This window comes from Mytilus edulis, chromosome 4 (genome assembly GCF_963676685.1).
Source record: "Mytilus edulis chromosome 4, xbMytEdul2.2, whole genome shotgun sequence".
NCBI lineage: Eukaryota > Metazoa > Mollusca > Bivalvia > Mytilida > Mytilidae > Mytilus > Mytilus edulis.
The window spans coordinates 36,832,371-36,857,182 of record NC_092347.1 but is presented as its reverse complement, the minus strand read 5'-3'; the positions used below and the strand labels follow the sequence as shown (position 1 = coordinate 36,857,182).

The following is a 24,812-nucleotide window of genomic DNA, read 5'->3' as shown; positions in this document are numbered from 1 at the left end:
GGTTGACCACAATTGATATGCTGATACATCATGGGATTTTTTTGGGGTGGGGTTGGGGGGTAATATGTCCAATTCTGGTAACCCCGACCTTGAAATTGACGTTTGACAAATGATAGTAAAACAGCCTGATTTCCATTCGCTGCAAAACTTTTTAACTGCAACACTTAGATTGACGAAATATTGTATGCAGAAGCATCATTCTGAACTTGACCTTTAATTTTGTAATTTAAAATATATAAAACCTTAGACTTCTTTCCTGGGTCAGTATAAGTCTTTCAGATTGACCTATCAGTAGCCATGTTTCAATCTTACAAAGAGGCTATGATTAAATAAGATGAACCACTAAAAACCAAAAATCACAAAATGTATGCCTCAATACTGAATTTTCACAGCAGCAATTATTATTTCCACCATGCAGACAGCTCTAGTTTAAACAAATATTACACAAGGAAAACAAATTCTAGGTGAATTAGCTTTAATCTTTTGAATTTCTTATCCACAGTGGCACTCATTAGATATCTAATGGACACACTCTAAATTCCTTATCATCTCTACAAATACATGTAACAGGCAAGGCAATGAAGTCCAGACATAGTGGAAGACATGAGGTGAACTGTGTTCAATTTCTGACTTATGATACCTTTGCAGTAATTATTCTGTGACCTGGTAGAAGATGAATGTAAAAATGCATAACAGCGTATGGTAATACATAAATAAGGAGAGATGGTTTGAATGTCAAGGAGACTACTTTAATCAAGAGATCAAATCAGTGGATACAAGTAGTCACATGCTCACATAATGATGAATGTTTCCAAATTTCAACAAGCCTCCAGATTTCCGTGCATGATCATAAAAAGTATGCTATTATAAGTATTCAGGAAGTGGATATATAGATGCCACCACTGCAACAAGTGTGTTACAATATTTCTCCATTCGTGACAGTTAAATTTTGATATTTAAAGGGTGAGGCTTGCCAAGCTTTTTAAATAATTGAAATTTAACTGTCGAAAGTGGAGAAATATCTAAATACACGAGTTATAGTGGTGGAGTCTGTTTCTCTAATGATTTATCCTTCCTTTTCAAAGATTTGAAAAAAGTTGCATACATATTTATGGGATGTCATCAGGCATGGTCGACTTTTTTAGGAAAATCCAAAAAGAACCAAGAATATTTAACGTCACAATTAAACTTCGACCAATAATTTGCCGAGAACAGATTTTTCACTAGTGAGGAGGAATATTTTTCTCACACTGATCACGAAATGTGACAATTGCACAAAAATTAGAGAAAAAAGGTTTACTCACAATACACCTCATACTAGCATGAAAAAGATCAGGTGAGGTTTTTTGCTTTTTGCAATTTCATTTCTTGCAACAACACCTATTTTGGCAGCACAAATACAATGTTGAATGAAAACCAACTGGCTTGATTCAATCACAGCTTTTAAAATAACTAGATTTTGCATGAAAAAGTTTAAAGTATGTAAATCCCAAAATTATTGGTAGGTTTATAATGTGAAAATGATGTGAATGAATGAGTATGGTAATAATATGAACTCGCATTCAGATATCTGAAACATATAGGAGGGGGGTCAGAGGGGTCCTGATCCCGAAATCCCTGGCTTAAAAACATGAAATCCTGAGGTCCCAAATTTAAAGAAATTTAAATCTCGACATTCTGAAATTTGAAAAAAAAATTCCTGGATCCCGAAAGGATCAATCTCAAAATCCTGACCTGAAAAACACCCCCTCCCGGAGTTTTGTAAATCAACCTCAGACTTCATTACATTCTACAAAATTTGCAATATAAATGCAAGCAATAATTTCTGAATTTTCAGTAAAATGTGTATAAGATGACAACAAATGGACAGATGATAGACATTAAGTGATAGCACCCTTGAGACATGAACGCTAAAGCAAACATTAAGTACAACACTTTTTTTCATATTTATTTCTATCAGGAAGTCTGTGCTCCTACAGAAGGAGTCAAAACATCTAAAGAATTAGAATTTAATTGTTTGTTCTGATTGGTTGATACAGCAGCAAATAACATGTCCATTGTGCCCATGGTTTCCATTAATTGTTTCATATAGTCTACTTCCTGTTTGACAGTAGTTCTTAACTTTTGTAACAAAGAATCAACTTCAGCACATTGTCCTATATGAGAGTTGTACATATCTACAATATAATAAAAAATAAAGTTATTAAGATAAATTATGAGCAATATTAAAAGTCTTTATTTTCAATTCTTATTGTAATAAATATCCATACTCAAGTATGGTCTATTCTAGAGATCAGTAATTTAGGCAAACCTTCAAATAATCTAGAAGTACATGGACTAGTCATCTTAGATGTGTCTGCTTGTAGAAATTCTTTAATGATAAGTTCCAAAACCAAAATTCAAATATCTAAACTAAAGTATAGTTTGTATAAAGAACATATATGGGAAATTCTAAAATTGCCACTTCAAAAAGTTACCCCATTTTTAAAATGCTTTCCCTTGGTACTGTGTCTGTGTTCATGGAACAACCATAATAGACTGAGCAACACAAATCCCACAAAACAGATGCTTGAGATGATTAAGCAGTTTATATAGATATGCTTCTTGATTGCTCCAGATCGTAAAGTTGAAAAGTCAAATATATCAAACATTTAACAGCATTCAAACACAAAAGAGCTTAAACAAGAATGTGTCCAAAGTACATGAATGCCCCACTTGCATTATCATTTCCCATGTGCAATGGACCATGAAATTGGGTAAAAAATCTAATTTGGCATTAAAATCAGAAAGATCATACCATAGGGAACATGTGTACTAAGTTTTAAGTTGATTGGACTTCAACTTCATCAAAAACTACCTTGACCAAAAACTTTAACCTGAAACTGGCATTTCCATTTTCTATGTTCAGTGGACCGTGAAATTGGGGTCAAAAGTGTAATTTGGCATTAAAATTAGAGAGATCATATCATAAGGAACATGTGTACTAAGTTTCAAGTTGATTGGATTGCAGCTTCATCAAAAACTACCTTTCCAAAAACCTTAACCTGAAGAGGGATATACGAACAGACGGACGAAAGGACACACAGACCAGAAAACATAATGCCCCTTTACTATCATAGGTGGGGTGGGGAATAAAAATGCACAAAATATTCTAGGTCAACTTTGACTGACACAGTTTAAGCACAAACAAATTTAATAACAAGAATGTGTCCATAGTACACGAATGCCCCACTTGCACTATCATTTTCTATGTTCAGTGGACTGTGAAATTGGGGTAAAAAATCTAATTTGACATTTAAATTTAAAAAGATCATATCAAAGGGAACATGTGTAACAAGTTTCAAGTTGAGTGGACTTCAACTTCTTCAAAAAACTACCTTGACAAAAAACTTTAACCTGATGCTGGATAGACGGACGAATGAATGAATGGAGGAATGAATGAACAGATGAACAGACATACAGACTAGAAAACATAATGCCCATAATGGGGCATATAATTGCATAAAAAAAGATGTACTCTTATTTTTTAGCACTGTCAGACACAAAAGTTTATACTAAAATATTTTGTTACACCTATTCAATTTTTGATGTGGTAAAACTGTTATTTATAGATCTGTTGTCTTACCTAGAAGTACACCAGCTACATCTGTCAATGTTGAGGTAAATCTGGGGTTACTTATATTTCTACAAAAAGCAAAAAATCTGTGTTACACATTTGATAAAAAATCATATCTGTACAGCAACTCATTTCATATACTTAAAATTCAGAAATTATTGCAAGGTCTTCTTAATTAGAATGATGTGACTGGGAGAATATATTGCAAAAATTAGACTTGCATTTTTATATCTGATACATAAATCTGTATGAGAAATTTCTTGAAATTGCAATTATTAATCTTGCAATTTTGTCCAATTTTCATAAATACCAATAAAAAACGCAAACAATAATTTCTGAATCTAAAGAATTGCAAATACTTTCCTAATTAATCATTTTATCATTAAATTAGATGCTAAAAAGACCCTCTTTTGCTCTCTTTTTAATGTCTGTCAAAATGGTTAATCTGTCATCCAAAAAGTTCTATCCAACTTGGTCTTTTACATGATAAAGTTGAGAATTGAATAGTGGAATGTGTCAAAGAGACAACAATCTGACCAAAAGAGCAGACACCAGGCCACCAATGGGACTTCTTTACCATACAATGAGTTTTCTTTACCATACAATATATACCTATGCATAAAGTTTCTTACCTTTGTATAAACCTTATAATAAAGCCTAATGATTTGTCATCCCTGGCAGCAAGGGCAGGTTTTAAACCTTCACGCCTGATCAATTCTTGTATAACACTGACTGTCACTTCTGGTTCTTTAGTTCTCACATGTATCTATAAATAGAAATGAACACACAATAATGACTAACAATTTGTATGGTCTGATAAAAGAAGCTATACCTGGACAGGTATTTATCTAGACATTTTTTCTTCAGGATTTCATATAGTCACAATTTTGTGTATTTCCTTTGATATCATACCTAACAGCATTATGAAATGAGAAATTTATCAAAATAGAAATGTCATTTTTCTGTGATTCCTTGATTTCTGTGAGTACTGATTGTGCATGGATTGAGGACAAATATTATTTTCCTTCGATTTGATTACGCTGGTTTTACTTTGTCGTTTGTTTTTTTGGGATATCCATGAATTCGATGAAAATGGGTATCACATAAAGTTTTAAATAATACCCATAGTTTATTCCTAGCTATAAATTGCCATAAGTATAGAAAAGTTGAAAATTAATTGAAAAATGGTATTGTTATGCAGATTAATTTCAAGTCAGGAGCTTATTTTTATTGGTTGTCATTGGTTCATGTCTGCTATATTTTTGTTTTTTTTTGTAAATTGTTTGTAAAAAAAAACCTATAAATTAGGCTAGTAGTTTTTCTCTATTGAATTGTTTCACATTTTTTATGTCAAGGACTATACAGTTTGTGTTTTTCTAATTGTCTAAAGCTATATACTTGCTAATATTCACTTCATTTGAACTATGGTGGATAGTTGTCTCAGTGGGCAATCATACCACATCTTCTATTTATGTAGAATTAACTTACTGCAGCATCCAAAGCTTTACTGTATTCAAATTTTCTAAAGAATTTATCATATTTCTGGATCTTTTCTTTCTTTTTGTGCTCATATATTTGATCTTCCTGCAAGTATATAAATCAAAAATGCATGGATATTTTATAATATTTTTTTTTACACAGTGTTAAATTTTCCCAATGATTCTTCATACAAGACTATAAAGAATTCCATCAACTTTATACCATACTATTCTATATTGAACAAATTAACTAGATACAAAAACTACAGAAGTATGCAATGTGAATGAGTACAAAAAGACATGGAAACTCTGAAAAAAGGGTCCACCTTTGATCAGAAGAAATATAATTTGTTTGGTTTAAATCCAAAAAAAAAAAGATTCTGGACATTGCCTAGGATTTTATCTAAAAGCTCACTTATCAGGCCAGGTGAGAATTATCAACTATTGACAATTTTTTTTATGTATAAATTAGCCAATACCACAATCAGCAATAGGCACCTACCATAATTCCATTAGATTGTTGCTACATATCAGATGTACTATTCACTGCAAATTACTGTTTTTAACATGTATATTATATATATAATTATTATTGTTGAGTTCTGCTTATGTTTGTTTAGTCTATGTATTTGCTTTGACCATATTGGTTTTTGTTTGTTTCGCAAATAAAGAATTACATGTATTACTGGATATCCGGTTTATTATGTACTGACCATGACAAAAAGATAATTTTGAAGTTTTTGCCTGTCTGATTCTTTGATAGTTATTCTTTCATTGTTCAGTGAAAAATAGTTCATGCAATTGTGAAAATTTTCCTGGTATCATTTTTCTTCTCTACCTTAAATTTTATTGGCTATCTAAACTGTGTTCAAAAAATTACACACAAAAAATTTTGAAATTAAGAGTAGAACTTATGTAAACTAATTCCAGGCACTTTAACAAATCACTACCAGAAATAACAGCATTACTATTTCAAAACCTAGTTTCTGTTATTTTCAATGACATTGTTTTTCTCCCATCTATTTCAGCAATATTAATGTATTCTTAACATTTAGGATTTGGTAAAAAGTTGATACATGTTAAAATATTCAAAGTATACCGATGAAGGAGTGTAGTTCTGTCCTTTCAGGAAAAACTTGTAAGATGCTGGTCTCTTTTTCTTTCTAACATTTTTGTCTTCATCTGACTTTCTTCTTTGCATTGAAAGCAGACCCTCTGCTGTACCAACTACCAACAGATTGTCGTCTGCCTGTAAATATAACAACTGATATGCAGAAATTGTTGCCTGTCTTTAAATAAAATATTGATATGCAGAGATTGTTGCCTGCAGTATATACAACAACAAATATGACATTGATATCAAGAGATTGTTGCCTGTCAGTAAATACAACAAAAAATATAACACTGATTTGCAGAGTTTGTTGCCTGCAGTATAAGTAAATACAACAACAAATATAACACTGATTTGCAGAGTTTGTTGCCTTGTCTGTAAAAATAACAACAAATATAACACACTGATTCACCGAAATTGTTGCCTGCACTAAATACAACAACAAATATAAAATTGAATGATTGATATGCAGAGATGGTTGCCTGTACTACTTTAGGCAGAGACCGATTTCATAGCATCACATCTCCTCTGAAACCACAAAGTCAAAAATATTTGTGATATTACGTATACAGGTAGTGTTTTGTACTTCCTAAATCTTTCTTTGGAACAATATTTTTTCCAGGAATGCAATTTTTGAGAAAATACACCAATTCGAAGACCGTTATTAATCAGAGTCTTGTATGCTTTCGCACATGCTCTATGTTTCAACATTTGCCCAATTGTACCGCTATATCGTGGGCATCTTCTTGTAACATTAATATCAAGAGATTGTCATCTGCTTCTCAATAAAACAAATATTTCATTACTGTATTGCAATATTGAAATATTTACAATTTATAGTAATAGTCATTAATAGTTGTATGAGGCAGATGTGCATCACCAAATTCTTTCTCTTTTCTGTTCTCATAATAGTGAAAATTATAAAAAATAAATTCAAGAGTGGGCAACATATGTTTACTGCATAAATGTGAATACAAACAAAATATATCTTATGAAAGCAATCAAAAATAGATATAACCCTCATTCCCAAATATAATGAACAATATGAACCTTCAATATGCCTGAAATTCAAACATCAAAGTTTATACAACATCGAAATTATTGATCATTTAAATTCTACTCAACTGATGCACAAGTGCCACTTTCAAGTTTTCTTTTATCGTCAAACGAAATATTTGAAAAATGGAGTACAATTGAACATATAAACTAATAAGAAGATACTGACAATCAGAGTTTAATAGGAACTGCTAATGATACCGACAGGTGTCTCTCCCACCACTTCTCCATAATATTAATGGATTGCTTTTTCGTTTTTACAAAGTATTTTTTCGTAAACTTTCAACTTAACTCTTGTTCCTTATTTGTATCAAACATCCTATATGATGTACCATCAGAGAGATATTCCATGTTAATGCCTACAAATGAAATGTAATTAATATTTCCCACGCTAATTTAGCTTTCCGACTCTTGAAAAGTCAAAGACGAGAACTTCAATATTTGAAAAAACTACACAATTGTTTAATGATATCATTTTGAGTTACATCATTTCCATTAATCTATCACCTTTGATTAAATGCAGTAATATTTAATATGCAGCATAAAAATTATTTTCCCACGATTAATTGACATGCTTTCAAAGTACCCCTAGAAAAACTAAACCCATTTAAAAGTGATTTGAAGAGGTGAACATGACAGCTAATATAGAATAAGGAGATATGGTATGAATGCCATTGCAGACAATGACCCACCAAAATCTAAATGACTGATAATTAAGCAACAATATGTCACCAAATGACCTTCAGCAATGAGCTAAGTTAGCACAGTATTGTCAGGTATAAAAGCCCAAACAAAACAAACAACTTGATTTATGACAAAACAAAACTAGAGGCTCTAAAGAGCCTGTGTCGCTCACCTTGGTCAATGTGAATATTAAACAAAGGACATGTTCTATTTTTAGCCCTGTCGGCCATTTTGGTTGGTTGACTGGGTCACCGGACACATTTTCTAAACTAGATACCCCAATGATGATTGTGGCCAAGTTAATTGGCTCAGTAGTTTCAGAGGAGAAGATTTTTGTAAAAGTTAATGACGACGGACGATGGATGCCAAATGATGAGAAAAACTCACTTGGCCCTTTGGGCAAGGTGAGCTAAAAACAAACATGACAAACAACAACTGAAATCAACCACTGAATGACAATCTCTTGACTTCCAGATGATAGATGTATATAGAATGTGTCCTCTTTGGCTCCTTATAGCTTTGAAAACTAATAAAGTCACAACAAATGTGATGGAAAATCACTAGTAGAAAAACAAATAAATTTAGACTAAAGATGTGACTTTTGTTTCTTGAATATTTTCCTTGTTAGATTGCTGTCTCATAGGCATATTAATCCCAAATCTTTTAATTCATTAACATTAAATGACCAGGGAATATAAGTTATATACTGAAAATCAGAAATTATTGCGAGCTTTTGATTTTTGCGAAAAATGCGACACAGTTGTAAACGCAATAATTAAAAATTGCATTTTGAAATATTTTATATGAATTAAACAGGATTTTTCTCAAAATTGTAAAAATAAAAATCGCATTTATGTCCAAAATGATGAAATCAAAATAATAAATGCATGCAATAATTTCTGAATTTACAGTAGTGTAATGATCATCAAAGATTAATGATTTGGACACAACAATGAAATATAGGAAGACTATAATCATTATGAGATATCATGTCCAAGAAGTACTTATGTGAGCCAAAATTTGTTCCTGTGAAAAAAGTTCCAGTGGAACTAATATCACAGGAAATATGTTCTTGGAGAACTTTTTTCATAGATAATTTCAATATAATTTGTTCCATCTCTATGAAATAAGTTCCACACTTTACCTGGTGAAATAAGTACCGGGTTGGTGAAATTTGTTCCTTACCTAGTGAAATAGGTTCCAGGTTTATGAGATTTGTTCCTTACCTGGTGAAATAAGTTCTGGGTTTGTGAAATTTGTTCCTCACCTGGTAAAATAAGTTCCTAGTCTGTGAAATATGTTCCACTGGTTAAACAGGTTATCTTATACATTGAACATTTGACATCAATGAGTTTAAAGTTATCATTCAAGGGCATTATAAAAATAAGTATAATATATTGATAATATAATAGATGAGAAATGTAATTCATCCAATAAGAATCTTAAGGACTATAGCAAATGTTTAATTATAAACGTAAAAAATATCAAAATGACAGTCCCACTTTAAGCAGAAAAGAGTAGGATAAGAAAAATCTTTTAGAAAAAATTAAAGTCAAAGAACATGAACATATGAACTAATTTGGAAAGGACGAAATAACTGATTAATGATTGCAAAAGACATTAAGAAACAAAAGACACACTCTTTTGAAACTGTTCCATGACAAGTACATGTATGACTAGAAACAGGGCCATGACAGTTAACAAGAACCAAGACAGAATACCACATAAAACATAGATACAAATTATGATAAATTACCACCACTTTATCCTGTAGAACTTTACAGTCATGCCTAAAATTGCACATGTATTCCATGCCAGCACACTCAGTACAGCATTTAGCTTGCTTTATAATTTAAGTGTAACAAGAAAATGTTTCGCTGTGCAATATGTTGCAAAGGTACATGTACTTATTTCAGTGAAAATAGGTTTGAGAAGAACTTATTCATTGGTTTCTTTGAAATATGTACATATTGGTCTTAAACTAATATCACAGGAATTTATTTAAAACTTTTAATATTAACTGGAACAAAATTCATGGAACTATGATATTTGTTCCGGAACTTATTTCACATTTGGTCAAAAAATTAGTTCCGGAACAAATTTTACAGTGCTGGAACATATTTTCTGTGATATAAGTTCCGGCGGTACATATTTCCTATGAAATTTGTTCCAGCGGAACAAATGTCACGCCGGAACATATTTTTTGTTACACTTACAGGTACTCCTACACTGAGTACAGATCCTGGAACATCCAATGTATGTACCACTTGGTAAGTACTGACATCATAAACCTTTAAGTGTCTGAAAAGAAAAATAGGAAAATTCATTGGTTACTGATCAAACAGCAAGGAATAGAAAATATCTCAGGTCCTTGAAATAAATAAATGTGGTGCTGCAATATGACAGAGTCCTAATGTTTTCTTGTCTATGCATAAATCTTGGTCTGAAATTATTAAAAACATAATATTTTTGAAGAAGTTTATACAATTTTGAGTAATATATGGAGCTTCTGTTGTATTATTGAGGTAATGTGTGTACCTTATGCAGAGGCCTAATCCATGTATGATGATCTGCATGGTGAGAGGATGTTATTAAGTTGTTAATCTCTTGTCTGATCCACTTTCTTTTTGAACAACAAAATATGTTTTTTTACTAAACTGGTGCATTATATCATTAATTAAAAACTTAACAGGATCTATTCTAATAATAGTTTAAATAAATATTTTGGGGACTCTTCTGAGATTCACATGTTTTTTCATGAGACACCAACAGTCAGATTGTTATAAAAAGCTTTCAACAGAATGCAAATTAAAAGGACCAGCTGGGGAAAAAAGTATGAACTTATTGGTGACATTTTGCAGTAATATATCAATACTTTATAGTATTTCATTTGAGAAAATTACTACAGGTACAAGTACGTTCAATTACTGCGTACTACATGCTCTCTGTTTAATCGGTTACTTGTTAATTGAATGATTAATAATTGTATTATAAGATCCACGCCCTTATTATTTTATTACAGTACGTATTAATAATCTACGTCTATATGCATCGTAAGAATGTTATATAAAATGACAAACAATCCATCTCACTTTCCAACATGTCTAACGTTACGATTCTTCTCATTCCGTAAAAATTTTATATTTCATGTCCTGCCTCTAATTGGCTTATATTTTTTTTCCAAACATCAGTTTTCATTCGTTTTTATTATGAATTACATAAAGCATGAGCATTCCCTGGCTGACATGTGCACGCTGGTTGACTCTGTGTGTGACGTAACCTGCACTACATAAGATCCTTCTTAAGAACTTCTTTAATACGGCTGCATTATGACATTTATTAGATACAAAACATTTCTAATGTTGATTTCATTAAATAATTAGAAACAGAATAAGATTTTTACATGCAAACAAAAACATCATGATAAAATGCTGAGACCACCTTCCAAGCAGAATTAATGTCTATGGAAGCTACCTGATTCTACGAGGGGATGAAGTATTAAACAATTGTCCATAAAAATAAATAAAGTTATGACATGCTCAAAATGTTTTCCATCAAGGCAATCATAAGCTTAACGAGTTCCTCCATCATATTACACAAGTGTTTAAATTGAATTTACTTGTTCAATAAATTCCTCTTCATTATAAAAAAATAATTATGACTGGCATAAATCTGCTTATTAATTATAAAAAAAGAATTTCCTATATATAAATACTAATTATACAAGTTTTTGTTCATAACAATATTTCAAAATTTATAGAGTTTACTTAATGGGAACTTTATCTAGTCAAAACCCAATCATAATCATATTGTGAACAATCGTTAAAAAGATTTTAAATACCTTAGTCATAATGTATGATCGTGAAAACTATTAAGGGTAGAAATGCTGATGAAGCAAAATAGACAAAAATTGCAAAAGCAAATTAGATATAAAATAAAATTTAACAAATACATTTTTCTACTTCCTCATCGAAGACACCTGATTTTTGGTAGAATGAAATACTTTTAAATAAGTGGCTGACATATATATGAGAATCATCTATCAGTCATACTTTTTCGTTTTGAAGAATATCCTTATATTCAAGTTCCTTTTAGAAAAGTCACTTCTTTCGAGACATTATGATTTAATTGTACTGTTTTAATGATGCAGTAGTTTCATGATCATTCCATCTTAGAAAAATAACTTCTATTCTGGCAGCATTATTGGATGGACAATCAACAACAACTTTGAATTATTAAAGCAGTATAATACAAAGAACCTATCTTTAGCTCTTGCTTTCAAAGTTTTCAGATTATATGAACCAGAAAGTTTTGGTAGTGGCAGCCAAGTTTGTAACCTTATTGATACAAAAGTGGCATACTTTTAACTTTTCCTATGACAGCTGATGTACCGAGTTTGTTCACTTTCTAGTTTTGAGGGAAGAAAATAACAATGAATGTGACAATAGAACACCATGACCAGCTTGCACTATACGATGAAATTGAGTTCAAATGCCTTACTCAGCAATTAAATTAAAATTGAAAAATGTTCACTGTTTTAATCTTATATAACCATAGCTCCATGGCTAACTCAAACCTTAGCCAAAAACTTAAAATTTAAACCTGAATTGCAACGATGCATAGACCCGAACAACACGATGACCTCCCTTCTAATGAAGGTAATGTATAATATAGTTGCACACTATACACCATACCTGTCTATAGATCCAGAGATCAATCGTTGATAGTTTTTACAGAATGTTAATGTTGTGATAGTTTTATGATGGTGACATTGTCATGTTATACCATACTTGTCTATAGATCCAGAGATTAATGGTTGATAATTTTTACAGAATGTTAATGTTGTGATAGTTTTATGATGGTGACATTGCTCTCTTTATACCATACCTGTCTATAGATCCAGAGATCAATCGTTGATAGTTTTTACAGAATGTTAATGTTGTGATAGTTTTATGATGATGACAAAGTGTGGTCAATAATCGCCCTCCTGCTAAAGCATCCCATACTTTTATAACATTTCCACCTAAAATAAAAAAAAAAATAGTTCTTTTCAAATTGTTAGAGTCACTGAAATGGTAATAAGGTTTTAACAATGACATGTCTATCACTAGTACTATGGCATAAACTAAAATGCATTCTGGGTAACACATTTCTGTAAAGAAATTACTTTCTTGTACATATTTTCTGATGTAGCAGTCACTTTATTCAACTATTTTAAAGACCGACAATAAGCAAAGAAAAAATAATGCAACAATACACATAAGCAGTCCAGAAATGGCACTGACATATTGGAATGGTCACTACTTTTGACTTTCTAACTCATTAAGGATGTACTTAGGTGAGGTTTTGGAATTTGTGTCAAATGTTCGGACTCTTTGGTGTTTTTCCATACAATACAATGTAAAATATTTTGCCCTATAACACCCATTTATTTTTTCATATAAGACTTAATAGCTCATGAAAGGTCATTTACCAAAATTTTAAAAGATTCTTGATTTTCTTTCTTTTGTTTTGAGACCCAAATAATATCAATGCAATCATAAGGTAAAAGTCTGAGTCAGCCTTTTCCCGCCATATTTTAAATTTCAAATATCTTGAAAAGGAGGTCCATGACCTATCTATATCTTTAGCTTATCTTTATCCTTAATTGATGCTCTACCAGCTAAAAGTACCAATTTTAATTTCTTAATTTCTTAATTTTTACTTAACCTCACCTAAGTACATCCTTAAGGAGAATGCAGAACAGAGGCTAAGCAACGCTATGAAGAAAGTTGAATTTGTGTCTTGGTCCATTGCTTTTACACCATATATAATAAAAGGGATGAAAACAAAACCGGAGTGATATTCAAACTAGAAGTCGAAAACAAACTGACATTACCATGGTTACAAAAAAAAGACCAATAGACAAACAATAGAACACAAGGCGTTATATAGAAAACTAAAAACTATAAGCATTTTCATCAAACCTCAGACTATTATCCTAGACTAGATGCAAGTATATATTATGAACAAAAGAGACAGTTAAAAATTAACAGTGCAGAAACAGCAATTGAAAATGTTTGCTGTTTGCATGGACACCTAACAAAATTGATTCTGTTTTTTCTTCTTCTGAATATGAGAAACAAGGATAAAAGGCAACTTTCATATGTGTTAATTATTACGATTCAGTCAATATCTATACTGTAACATTACATTTCTGGGACAACTTTCAAGAATATTTATTATTAACATAGCCAGTGCAGAAAGAGCTTTGAAAATGTCTGCTGTCTGGACACATTGCAGAACAGATTTCTTTTGTATAAGAATGAGAAATAACCATAAAAATATTTTCTAATTTATTCAAATTAAAACATTTCAGTCAATATCTGTTCTGTAACAATATATTTCTGGGACAACTCTCAAGATGAAATCTGGCATAATTACAAGATCTCTAGAGGCAAGATCAGAAATACATAATTTCCAACTAAATTCCAATGCAAATGATCGTTTTAATCAAAAACATCATTTTTCATTAAACTGTATAATGCCAAAATCATATGTTGTTGTCATATACTTTTACATCATGATCGTTAACCTAAGTATGCACGAGAGGATACCACTCTCTATGTTCGAGTGTTTTCAAATGTGATCTTCTGCTGAGCTATTAAACTACACGTAAATACCATTGTCCTTATTGCATTTTTACGATGAAACATTTAATGTTGCGCTATTATCGTTTTTATATGAAGAAATTTTGCTATTTATTTGACGATTATGTTCGCTTTTTCCGCAAATATTGAAACATATTTTTGATTGCTTTACTTTGATCGTTTAGGATGGGGTAACATTCATAGCACAACAAATGCTGTGTGAACACTTCTTTCGAGGGTCCGCAGGTAAAATATGATACCTTCATCAAAGACGTAATACATAAATTATGATTTTATATTTGCAATAATTCCTATGTCATATGTGATGAAAAGTTCTTTGAAAACGTTTTATGATTATTACTTCTGTTTTAATGAATTAACATGTAAATAGTTTAAGGAGTGTTTTTCATGACGATGCAGAAGTAAGATTTTATATGTAATAATGTTAAAATCATCTTCAAAATAGAACCTTTACATTAAAACTTGTCTACCAGAAATTTCACATCAAACAAAATGTCTTCTTGGAAGAATGACTTATAACTTCTTCATTTAATGCTAATGACAATTTGTATTTTTTATTAATGATCTTATAATTAAAAATTAATGAGCTCCTAGCTTCAGTTAGATTTATTGTAGGAGATATGGACCATAATTATGGAATAACTAATCCTATAATATTCAATTAAGAAAAATATCAAATGAGTGACTGAACAACAGAACAACACAATAGTTCACGATTGTAGAATGCGTGAGTTAATGATAAAGGTTGGTTGGTCGCAAGTTGAATATTTCATAACATTTGAGTTCGTGAATTACTAATACATTTTAGTACATGTACCAAGAGCATTTTAATTGAATTAAAGTAGAAAATGCAAGAAATAATATCTTTTTATGATTTCTCTATTCATTTTAATGCAACTCATCGAGAATGTCTTGACAACACCCATTGTTAGATGACGTAAGAGGAGTGATTTAACATCTAAAATTTTCAGTTTTTACTTTCCTGAATAAGCACATGTACTTGTATTGGTAATAACATATAGATACCTTAACTGTATCACTTTCCCTGTACAGAAAAAGATACCAGTACCAGAAGATACCGGTACATGTTACCAAAAACAAACCAAGTTACCTACATAAAATAAGCTGTGATACCTTGCAATAACCAACATTCAACAAGTTATAGTGTTAGACGTCTCAGAATAAAATAATGTAAAAGTTGAACTTTTCTAAATAAATTTCAAACTGAGAGATAGTTTTTCTGGCTACCATCTGGAGAAGTGCCGATAAACATGGCAAAAATGTAATAAAATTTGATTAATTAATTTGATGTAATTCACAATAACTTTCATAAATGTGAATTCCATATAAACAAGCTGAATTATGATATGGTTGATAGAAATGATTTATGTAAGTCACTGGGATACATATATATTTCTTGCTATTTAATAAATGTGTATATAATTAATCAGAATAATTCATCATAAGCATATTTCTTGAGAATGACATGTGAACATGTAAAGAACTATCTCAGACTCTTAAGAGGTTGCGGTATCAAACAGCAAAGACAAATATTCACATTTCATCTTTTTTTCATGTTTGCAGCCAAACGACTTTCATGGACACAAAAAAACCTTAACGATAGTATTTGCTGTCAAATTGCCTACTAAAATAATCTGTATCTTCCACAACCTCTCTATGTGGGGGCATGCTATTTTCAAAAACACAGTAATTTTATAAAAAATGTTGATCATAAAACTACTGCTTCTGAGCTAATAAAAGTTGCATCAAATCACCTATTCAGCTTATGGCAATGCAGATAATCTTCAAATGAAAACAAACTTTTTTAAGATTCTTTTACAAGAATGCAGTTCCTCAAGAGTAGCACAGGAATACTTGTAAAAATATGGGTTTCCACAGTTCAAAATGCCCATCTTCAAAGTTACAAAATTTCAAAACGTGGGTCATTCTTCACTCCTGAGCAGATACACTATACTCCAGTTATTGTCTCAAAACAAAATGTCTTTTTCTGACAACAACCATAATATACAGCCACAAGTGTTGCAGTCATGTCTTCAAGAGATAAAATGAACATATTGTAAAGATTTTCAACTTCAGAGGTATATATGTCAACTTGTGGAAAGAAAGTTCCAAAATAGTCCAGCATTTGAAGGTGTGGGTTTTTAAAATTTACCTATGTACCTTAAGCTTGACTGTCATCAAAGTAACAGTGATCAACATGTACAGACATAAGTCTTAGAAACCACAATGGTTCATTTATGTAAATGAAGTTTTTCAAAGTTGGTTGTACTCTGCTTATCTGATGCATTATTCGTGAAAAATGATGAGAATCATGATAAATATCAGTGCCCATTAAAATCATTTATGTGCTTAATCTCAGGTGTTCTTTCAGGTATGTTACAGAACTAAATTTAAATAAATGAAATGATTACCATTAAAAGGAAATACATTGGAAAAGAAATAAAATATATGCCATTGATGTCAGATGTCAGATATAGAGAAAAGATGTCTGTAAACAGCAATAGAGCAGCAACCCAACAACATGTCAGCAACAATTATATACTGTTTGTTTTACAAGACTAAGGTTATGTAATCGGATTACAGTGATACCTGTAATTTTATAACACTGAACAACTAGGTGAATCTTTAAAAAGAGTTTTCTCCCTTTGAGTAATCAATCTTTCAATGTGTCAACATCAACATTAATTAAGATCAATCTTTATCTTTATATAATAACAGGAAATAAAATGAAATAATAAATAATCTGTTTTATATCAATTCAATATCAACAGGCTTCATTCAGTATGAATATCCAAGCAATTACAAAAGCAAAACAATTTTTTTCTTATTCGATTAAAATGATTTGTGATACTGAAAGTATGCAGGATCCACTGCTCTGCACTACAATAAAATACATAAATTAATTAACTCACTGGTCAATTGCTGATAAAAGTCAAAATAAATGTAAAAATATGGCTTACAAAATTCCAAACTCTGCTGATTTAGACCCTTTTACTGTCCAAAACCTTTCAATTAATTATTCGGTACATATTAAAAATGTGCATTAGACCCCTGGACATTTCTTAAAACCTTTCAATTAATGATTAACTACATGTTTAGTATGCACATTAAGATCCCTCAAAATGCATCGTCAAATTGATACAGATGCTTCTTATATTAATGTTATGCGGTAAAAAAAATAACATAATGAAAACAGAAATAAACAGATGTAATAGATGTAGGGGATCTGAGTTTCCTAATCTGCCATAACACGATATCACGTCAATATATAATAATAACCCGTTTTTTTCTCTTCCTTGTGTCAGGTGACATGTGGTATATAAATCGTAATTTTTCCATCGATGATGGCTATAATGTATTATCCAGAATGAATTACACCAAATATAACAATATACGGTAATTATAAGACAGAAATCGCTTCTTCTTGCCTCATTGCCAAACAACTGGTGAATGTGAATTTGAGATTAATGAAACATATCAAGCTTGATGTTGAAAGATATATACTCAACAACTATTTCTCTGCAACAAATTAATTTGCACTTCTAGATTAGATCTGTAAAGGTCATTACCTCTTTCTGATCAAAGAAAGACTACATTCTAAATTCTAATAACATCCTAAATCAAAAACTTTTGGTTGAAATTTAGAGGAAGACAGTTTCCCTGGTGTTTCAATACAATTGCAATACAATTGTTATTCCAATACTATAGAAAGTGGCATACGCCATTTTATAACAGATAAAACAATAGTGCAATATGCTTTGATTCAAAGTTCTATAACTTATTAAGAAGCCTCTGTGGCCAGGTGGATATACTGACTATAGACAGCCACCACCAATGATATGAGTTTGAATCCTGAAAGTGTTCTAAACTCTAATCTTAATTGATTGGTTTCCTACCAAAGGTCTGTGGTTGTTTTTGGGCACTCATCAATAAAAACTTACTAACATGAATAAGCACAAAAATGCTATTATAAGTGGCATTAAACACCAATCAAAGAACCAATCACTTTATTACATTGCTATTGACGGGCTACCTATATCCCATAGTGCACTTAACAAATGTTTTACTCTCATTATCATTCTTACCATCTTCGCTAGCCAAGGTTTCGTTCTCTTCACCCTTGGCGGATTAAGCCAACATTTGTGATTTGTGTCTCCCAAAAGGAGTAGGTCCGGTAAGGACTCATTTTGGCCTCAAATTTCAGTTTCATCTGAAGAAAGATTTTGACCACTTTTTAAACACTTAAGTGTCTATTTCACTTGATTCAATTAGTTTATGTGAAAGATTTTAACTGATAAGTCATTAAAAACAATTCGATTGAAGCTCAAATATGAAAAATCTCTCAAATATGCCAAAAAACGTCACTTTTCAGTTTGTTTTTGTCAAAAATGAAAGTGGCCGCATCCGTGTTCATCCACAACCTTTATATATGTTATGTATTATCATAAAATACAACTTACATTGCAATATTAAGGATGAACACGAATGCGGTCATTTTCGTTTTACACGGAAACCGTCTAAAATTTAACTAAAATGATAGAACTTTGAAAATTTCAGTAATTTAGCATGACTTAATGGTGCTACAACCCGATATATGTGCATTGTATTGTCAAAAACAGCCCATATTTATGTAGCAGAAGCATTCAACTGTCCAATAAATAACTAAAAGTTTACATTTTCACAATTTTGTAAAACTGTTATATTTTTGGGCCAAAAAGGGGCCTTATCAGACCTACTCCTTTTATCTCAATCTGCCAAGGGTGAAGAGAACAGGAGTGGATCGTAACCCTTGGCTAGCGAAGATTCATTCTTATATAATATTCTATTATTTGCATCCAGCATTTTCAAAAATGTATCAATATAAAGATGTTGGATCAATTAAAATTCAATTAAACAGCATCCAAATAACACAGACAGAAACAAAACCAACAAAGTTAAATTATTTTTTTTGAAGGATAAGCATCCATAATTATACATATATATACCATGATCAGATGATTAAACAATTTCCCAATAAAATCAACAAATTTTTTTTTTTCATTATTAGACATGTGTTGATTTTATTTCACCACTGCATGTAACAAAAACTCCTTGATTAATCTTGTTTATAACTTTCTCAATTAAACTTCTAATGATTTCTTTCAACAACTGACTTCAATTAGACTAAAAGTCTCTTCTGTCTGTTTAAATTGTAGTAAATTTATCATAAATTATCTTTTATGTGGACTGCTTCACTATTTTTGCTGCACTTCAATTACAAGTTTTGTTGAGAATAATTCAAATTGTTTGCAGTTTTATCTCAACAGTCATTTTTTCTGGTTTGCCAAATTATTATTCATTGGAAATAAAATACAGATTAATAGAATTGACATTAGAAATAAGATTTATTCCTGTTATTCTGAATAAAAATTGAAGAAGGGGATCCAAGTTTTCTTTTGTTCACCAATAGTGGGGTATGCTTTCCTGATGCTTTCACTTGTCAATCACTTTCTGAATGTTCCTCTAGATGGATAATGACAATGAAAAAAGCTGAAATTACAGTTAGAAAGAAGTTTTAGTAAATTATTTAGGCAAAAGCAAATTGGTTAACCTTTTGTAGGTGGATATAAGAGATTTTAACAAGTTCATTTGTTAAATGTGATTTTTTTTTATAGATTGATAGACTTTATTTGCTTAATCAACATTTTGCATAAAAAAACTATTTTTCATAAAAATGATTGGTACCGTATTATAACTGTATCTGAATGCTACTAAGAAAAGTTATGGTCTTGATACACAGGTCACTTTGTCACATGTGGAGCAGAATCTGCTTACCTATCAGGAGTATGTTGTTTTTTTTTTTTTTTTTTTTACCATTACGTTGTCTATGCTAATGAGTTTGAATATAGCTTTGGTATGTTCCACTTTTTTTTTCTAATTTCCATTTTAACCTCTCTGAAGATACAAATAATCTACAACGAAGTTACTTTCATATTTAACAAGTGAAATATATTTTGAAGAATGTCTAAGCTTTGTAAAAAAAGTTATAAATTAACGGATTTGATGTTTTCTTTTTGTTGTCTCAGAAAGAGTGCGAAATGTGTCAGAGGGCTCTAGAGATCTCTCTCTACCTGCTTAAATGAAATAATTTCTTTGTTTTCTAAATGACTTTTAACTTCTTTTAGTGCTGAAAGACCACCAAAACTCAAACGAAACTAATCACTATTATTTCTTTTGTTTGACAATCTTTCTTTAATTAATAAGGTTAATTACGATGCTAATACGAGTTTAACGAGTTATTGGATGAGCTGAAATAATCCGTAACAATGCAAAAACATCCTGTACAAAACAAATGTAAAAAGCAACGAAAACACAATCTTCATTTAAATAACTTTGATATCTTTCGTAATTATGAAATAAAAGAGTTTATATCGCGCTAATTCAAAACTAATCACGTGAACCATCCTCCACAGTGACATAAAAACCAGTATACAAAATATTTACTTATATTCTTTCTTCTGTAATACATCAAAATATTTGTATATATTCTTTTTATGTTGTACATCAAACAGTCTTTTTACTTCTCAGATAAATTAGATCATTAACATTAATTGAATAATGAAGTGTGAAATGCTGAAAACATATAATCGTCAGTTGTTAATTTGATCAAATTAAGCGATACCGAAAGTGTCAGCCTTAAGACTTATTTTTAATGGTCTGGAAAATCTATTGGGAACTGTTTTACTGAACTTTTCTTAGTGTCTGTTGCATAATAATAATTTCAAAATCAATATCTAAAATGTCTAAAAATTAAAATCTATCACAAAATATATAGACTGTCAGTGTTTCAAGTTTACATGTAACTTAAAAATAAAAATTTGGACCATTACTTGTAGAAACCCTGTATTTTTTAGTGACAGTATAAAAACCTGGTCGACCAACTTTGCAGTAGTTCCAATGCCGATTGTAACAATTATCAATTTATTCATACTCTGAACATGCCTGAAATATTTGCCACTGGATTTCTAGAAGGCAACAAACAATCAATCATTCAACCTTGAAAATCATCCAGAAAACAAAATGACTTAGACTAAGGGACGACTGTTGGGACAATAAACATCATAGCATCTATAGGGTATAAGGATGATTGTGGTATTAGGTTTGGTACTAACTGGATTGTGGTATTAGGTTTGGTACTAAGTGGATTGTGGTATTAGGTTTGGTACTAAGTGGATTGTGGTTTTAAAGGATATGATTTTAAAAATTTTATTGTAATTCAGGACAGATAACAGAAATATTGTAATGGAAAATGCTTAAACTTTATATGCAAGCCAAGTCTAATTATAATAAATAGCCACATAATATATTTTTTATCTTCAGTTTAATTTTCTGCCATTATTACAGCATATTAAATCTGTCTGAATAAGATGAGATTTATAGCTGACCATAGGAAATAACAGTTAATCAGATGTCACGATAATAACTCAAAAAGATCATCAAAATAAATTTATTTTTCTCTTAACCTCCAATATGAGAAGTAAGTAATGGAATATATTCCAAGTAATAAATTAGACAGAAAGCAAACTGTGTATAAAAATGGTCTTTCATTTTAAAAGACAGTTTAGTAAAATGATTGTAGAACACTTTAACTTGTGATTAACTTAATTTAAACCCTGATTGTCACAATCTAAAACAATGTTCCTTATTTTCATGATTTAGATAATGGTTTATCTTTCCTGAAGGCAAATTACCTTCCGCAGGTGTATCAAAATGTTATAATTTCAAAATCTTTACAGCTCTTCTATAAACGCATGCAAAGCAAACCTTTGATCAACTTACTTGCTATGTTGGTTTGGAAGTTGGTAAACAAAAGGTAGGTAGTCTGTTTCAATCTGTTTACTATATACTGGAGTTTGATTGGACAATAAACATAAACTTCATTGCATGTCAATTTTTATTGTCAAATAAAATCCAAGTATATATAAGACAAACTGAAACTCTGCATACCTATTGTTTGCAAATATCCAAGCAAACATAGCAAGCAAGTTGATCAAAAGTTTGCTTTGCACACTTTTATAGAAGAGCTGTTAATTCATTGATAATTGAAAAATTCAGATTAGTTATATCAAGAGGGCTAGGGGAGGTTAAAATATAATGATTTAAATGTATCTTAAAGGGAGATAACTCTTCTAAACATAATTAAATGGGAGATAACTCTTATAAATGTATTTAGATGGGAGATAACTCTTTATGGTCTCAAACACATGAAGAGGGGGATTTATTTTCTTGGTAACATAAAAGTAAATATTTCCCAGTCTTATGATATGTTTTTCATTAATTTGATAAACTTGCAACATACACTCAAAATCCCAGAAAAAAATACTGGAAAATGAATTATCACTTCAATAGACATATTTCTACCAATTTTCCCAAAGCTATTGGCAGTTGATTCAAAATGGCATGAAAGATAATTAATTATAATTTTGTTGGAATATAATGGCAGGGTATGATGTTTGACAAGTTCTGGATAACTGATTAACACTAGTATATATATATGTCAGATAGTAAAAATCTCCAAAGCCAAGTTAATTATTCTAACATATGTACCAACTATGTTGATTTAGGACCAAATAAATTCTGTATTTAATATACTCAGATGACAGACAGATTGGAATGAAAATTATTATTAGGAATATGTAAACTGCTACTGCAGATTTTTTCATAATTAATCTTTTGTCTACCCAGTCTAATTATATTTTGCCATAACAGTAAATTATTAATTTAACTTGTATGTTATCGGGTTCTTTTAAGACAAGGCATACGTTTTCAAAATTGTCTAGCTGATTTAAAACAAATTTTTATATTTCAAATAGAAAAGGTACAACTGCAAATGTTTGACTACATTACAATAACATTTTGTTAACCTGAAAGTATTACATAGCATATCAAGTCAGAAGACCATTCAAAGTTTAAATAATTCGAAGAATATCTTATGTATAAAAAAGAAGATGTGGTATGATTGCTAATGAGACAACTATCCACAAAAGACCGAAATGACACAGACATTAACAACTTTAGGTTATGTAACCCATCAATTTATTATATACTTTATATGAAAATAAGAAATTGAGCTTTGGCAAACAACAGCTTATTTATATGCCCAATATTTGTTCTTGTATTCAAATCTGTTAAAAAGACACCTTATTCTAGTGACCTACAAATCATAATTATAAAATATGCATCAACTAATACATTATACCTCTACCATTTGTGTTTGCTTAGCCCTAAACCAAATTCTCTCATGCGTAACCAACAAGAGCTCATTCCTCAAGGATGTGTAGATGCTTCAATCTGGACCTTACTGCAAAATTTAACTTAACCAAAGACATTCATGCATTAAATATAGGTCACCATCACCTCATCTCAGTGTGGAATCTTTGACATTGAACATGATGCATAATTGACGAGGAACTAAATAATAAAAAAAAGTTCATATCTCCCATCCCACCTTCCTTTAACCAAGAGAATAGCTAAATATTATTTTAGGGAGTCAAAAATGTGCATGGAAAAAGCAATGATTGAATAGAACAGAGACTGGAAACAGGGAATGCGTCAAAGAGACATCAAACCAACTTAAGGGCAAAAAAACGACCCATGCATCAACCCAGGGAGAAAATCATGCACCCAGAGGTAAGCTTCATCTGGCCCCTAAACAATAATGTATGCTTATTAGTTCAGTATATTCAATGTATACATCAAAGAGTCTAAATATAATCAACATCATCTTCGTCAGAAAACTGTAGGACATGACACAAAGAGCTCAAAGGTATAGAAATACTGTCAAGTACTTGTTTCTTAGTTGAACAATAAACCATTGGTGGTCTTTAGGATATAACAGAAGAAAGAGGAAAGCCATCAAATAATTGTATAGTTTGGCATGTGTATCAACTATAAAGCAATTAATCATATTTTTTTTCTTGCTTGGCAATGTTATAAAGTTATTATATCTGTTTTGTAATTAAATAGTGATTAACGTGAGTTAATCTCTCTTACATATTGTGACAGTCGATAAGAATGCACGGAATCCTTCATAACTACAGGTATTCATTAGAAATATAGTACAGAATTAGGTCAGTATCAATCACACTTTTTGGCATACATTTAGTTTTGTCAAATATTAGAGTTGTTTCCCTTTATCAACATTGTTCTTAGCCTCA

General features: G+C 30.8%; 1 protein-coding gene across 1 annotated transcript in view; it reads right to left on the bottom strand.

Moving 5' to 3' along the window:
* Positions 1 to 727: 727 nt before the first annotated feature.
* Positions 728 to 24,812, bottom strand: part of LOC139519593 (U3 small nucleolar RNA-associated protein 15 homolog) — a 49,937-nt gene continuing 25,852 nt past the window's right edge. Inside the window, exons 7-13 of the mRNA XM_071311764.1 lie at positions 12,833 to 12,968; positions 10,162 to 10,246; positions 6,194 to 6,343; positions 5,105 to 5,200; positions 4,249 to 4,382; positions 3,626 to 3,684; positions 728 to 2,177 (exon numbers count right to left, since the gene is read on the bottom strand). Of these exons, the coding sequence (XP_071167865.1) occupies positions 1,957 to 2,177; positions 3,626 to 3,684; positions 4,249 to 4,382; positions 5,105 to 5,200; positions 6,194 to 6,343; positions 10,162 to 10,246; positions 12,833 to 12,968 (881 nt within the window). The 3' untranslated portion in view covers positions 728 to 1,956. The remainder of the gene's footprint in view (positions 2,178 to 3,625; positions 3,685 to 4,248; positions 4,383 to 5,104; positions 5,201 to 6,193; positions 6,344 to 10,161; positions 10,247 to 12,832; positions 12,969 to 24,812) is intronic.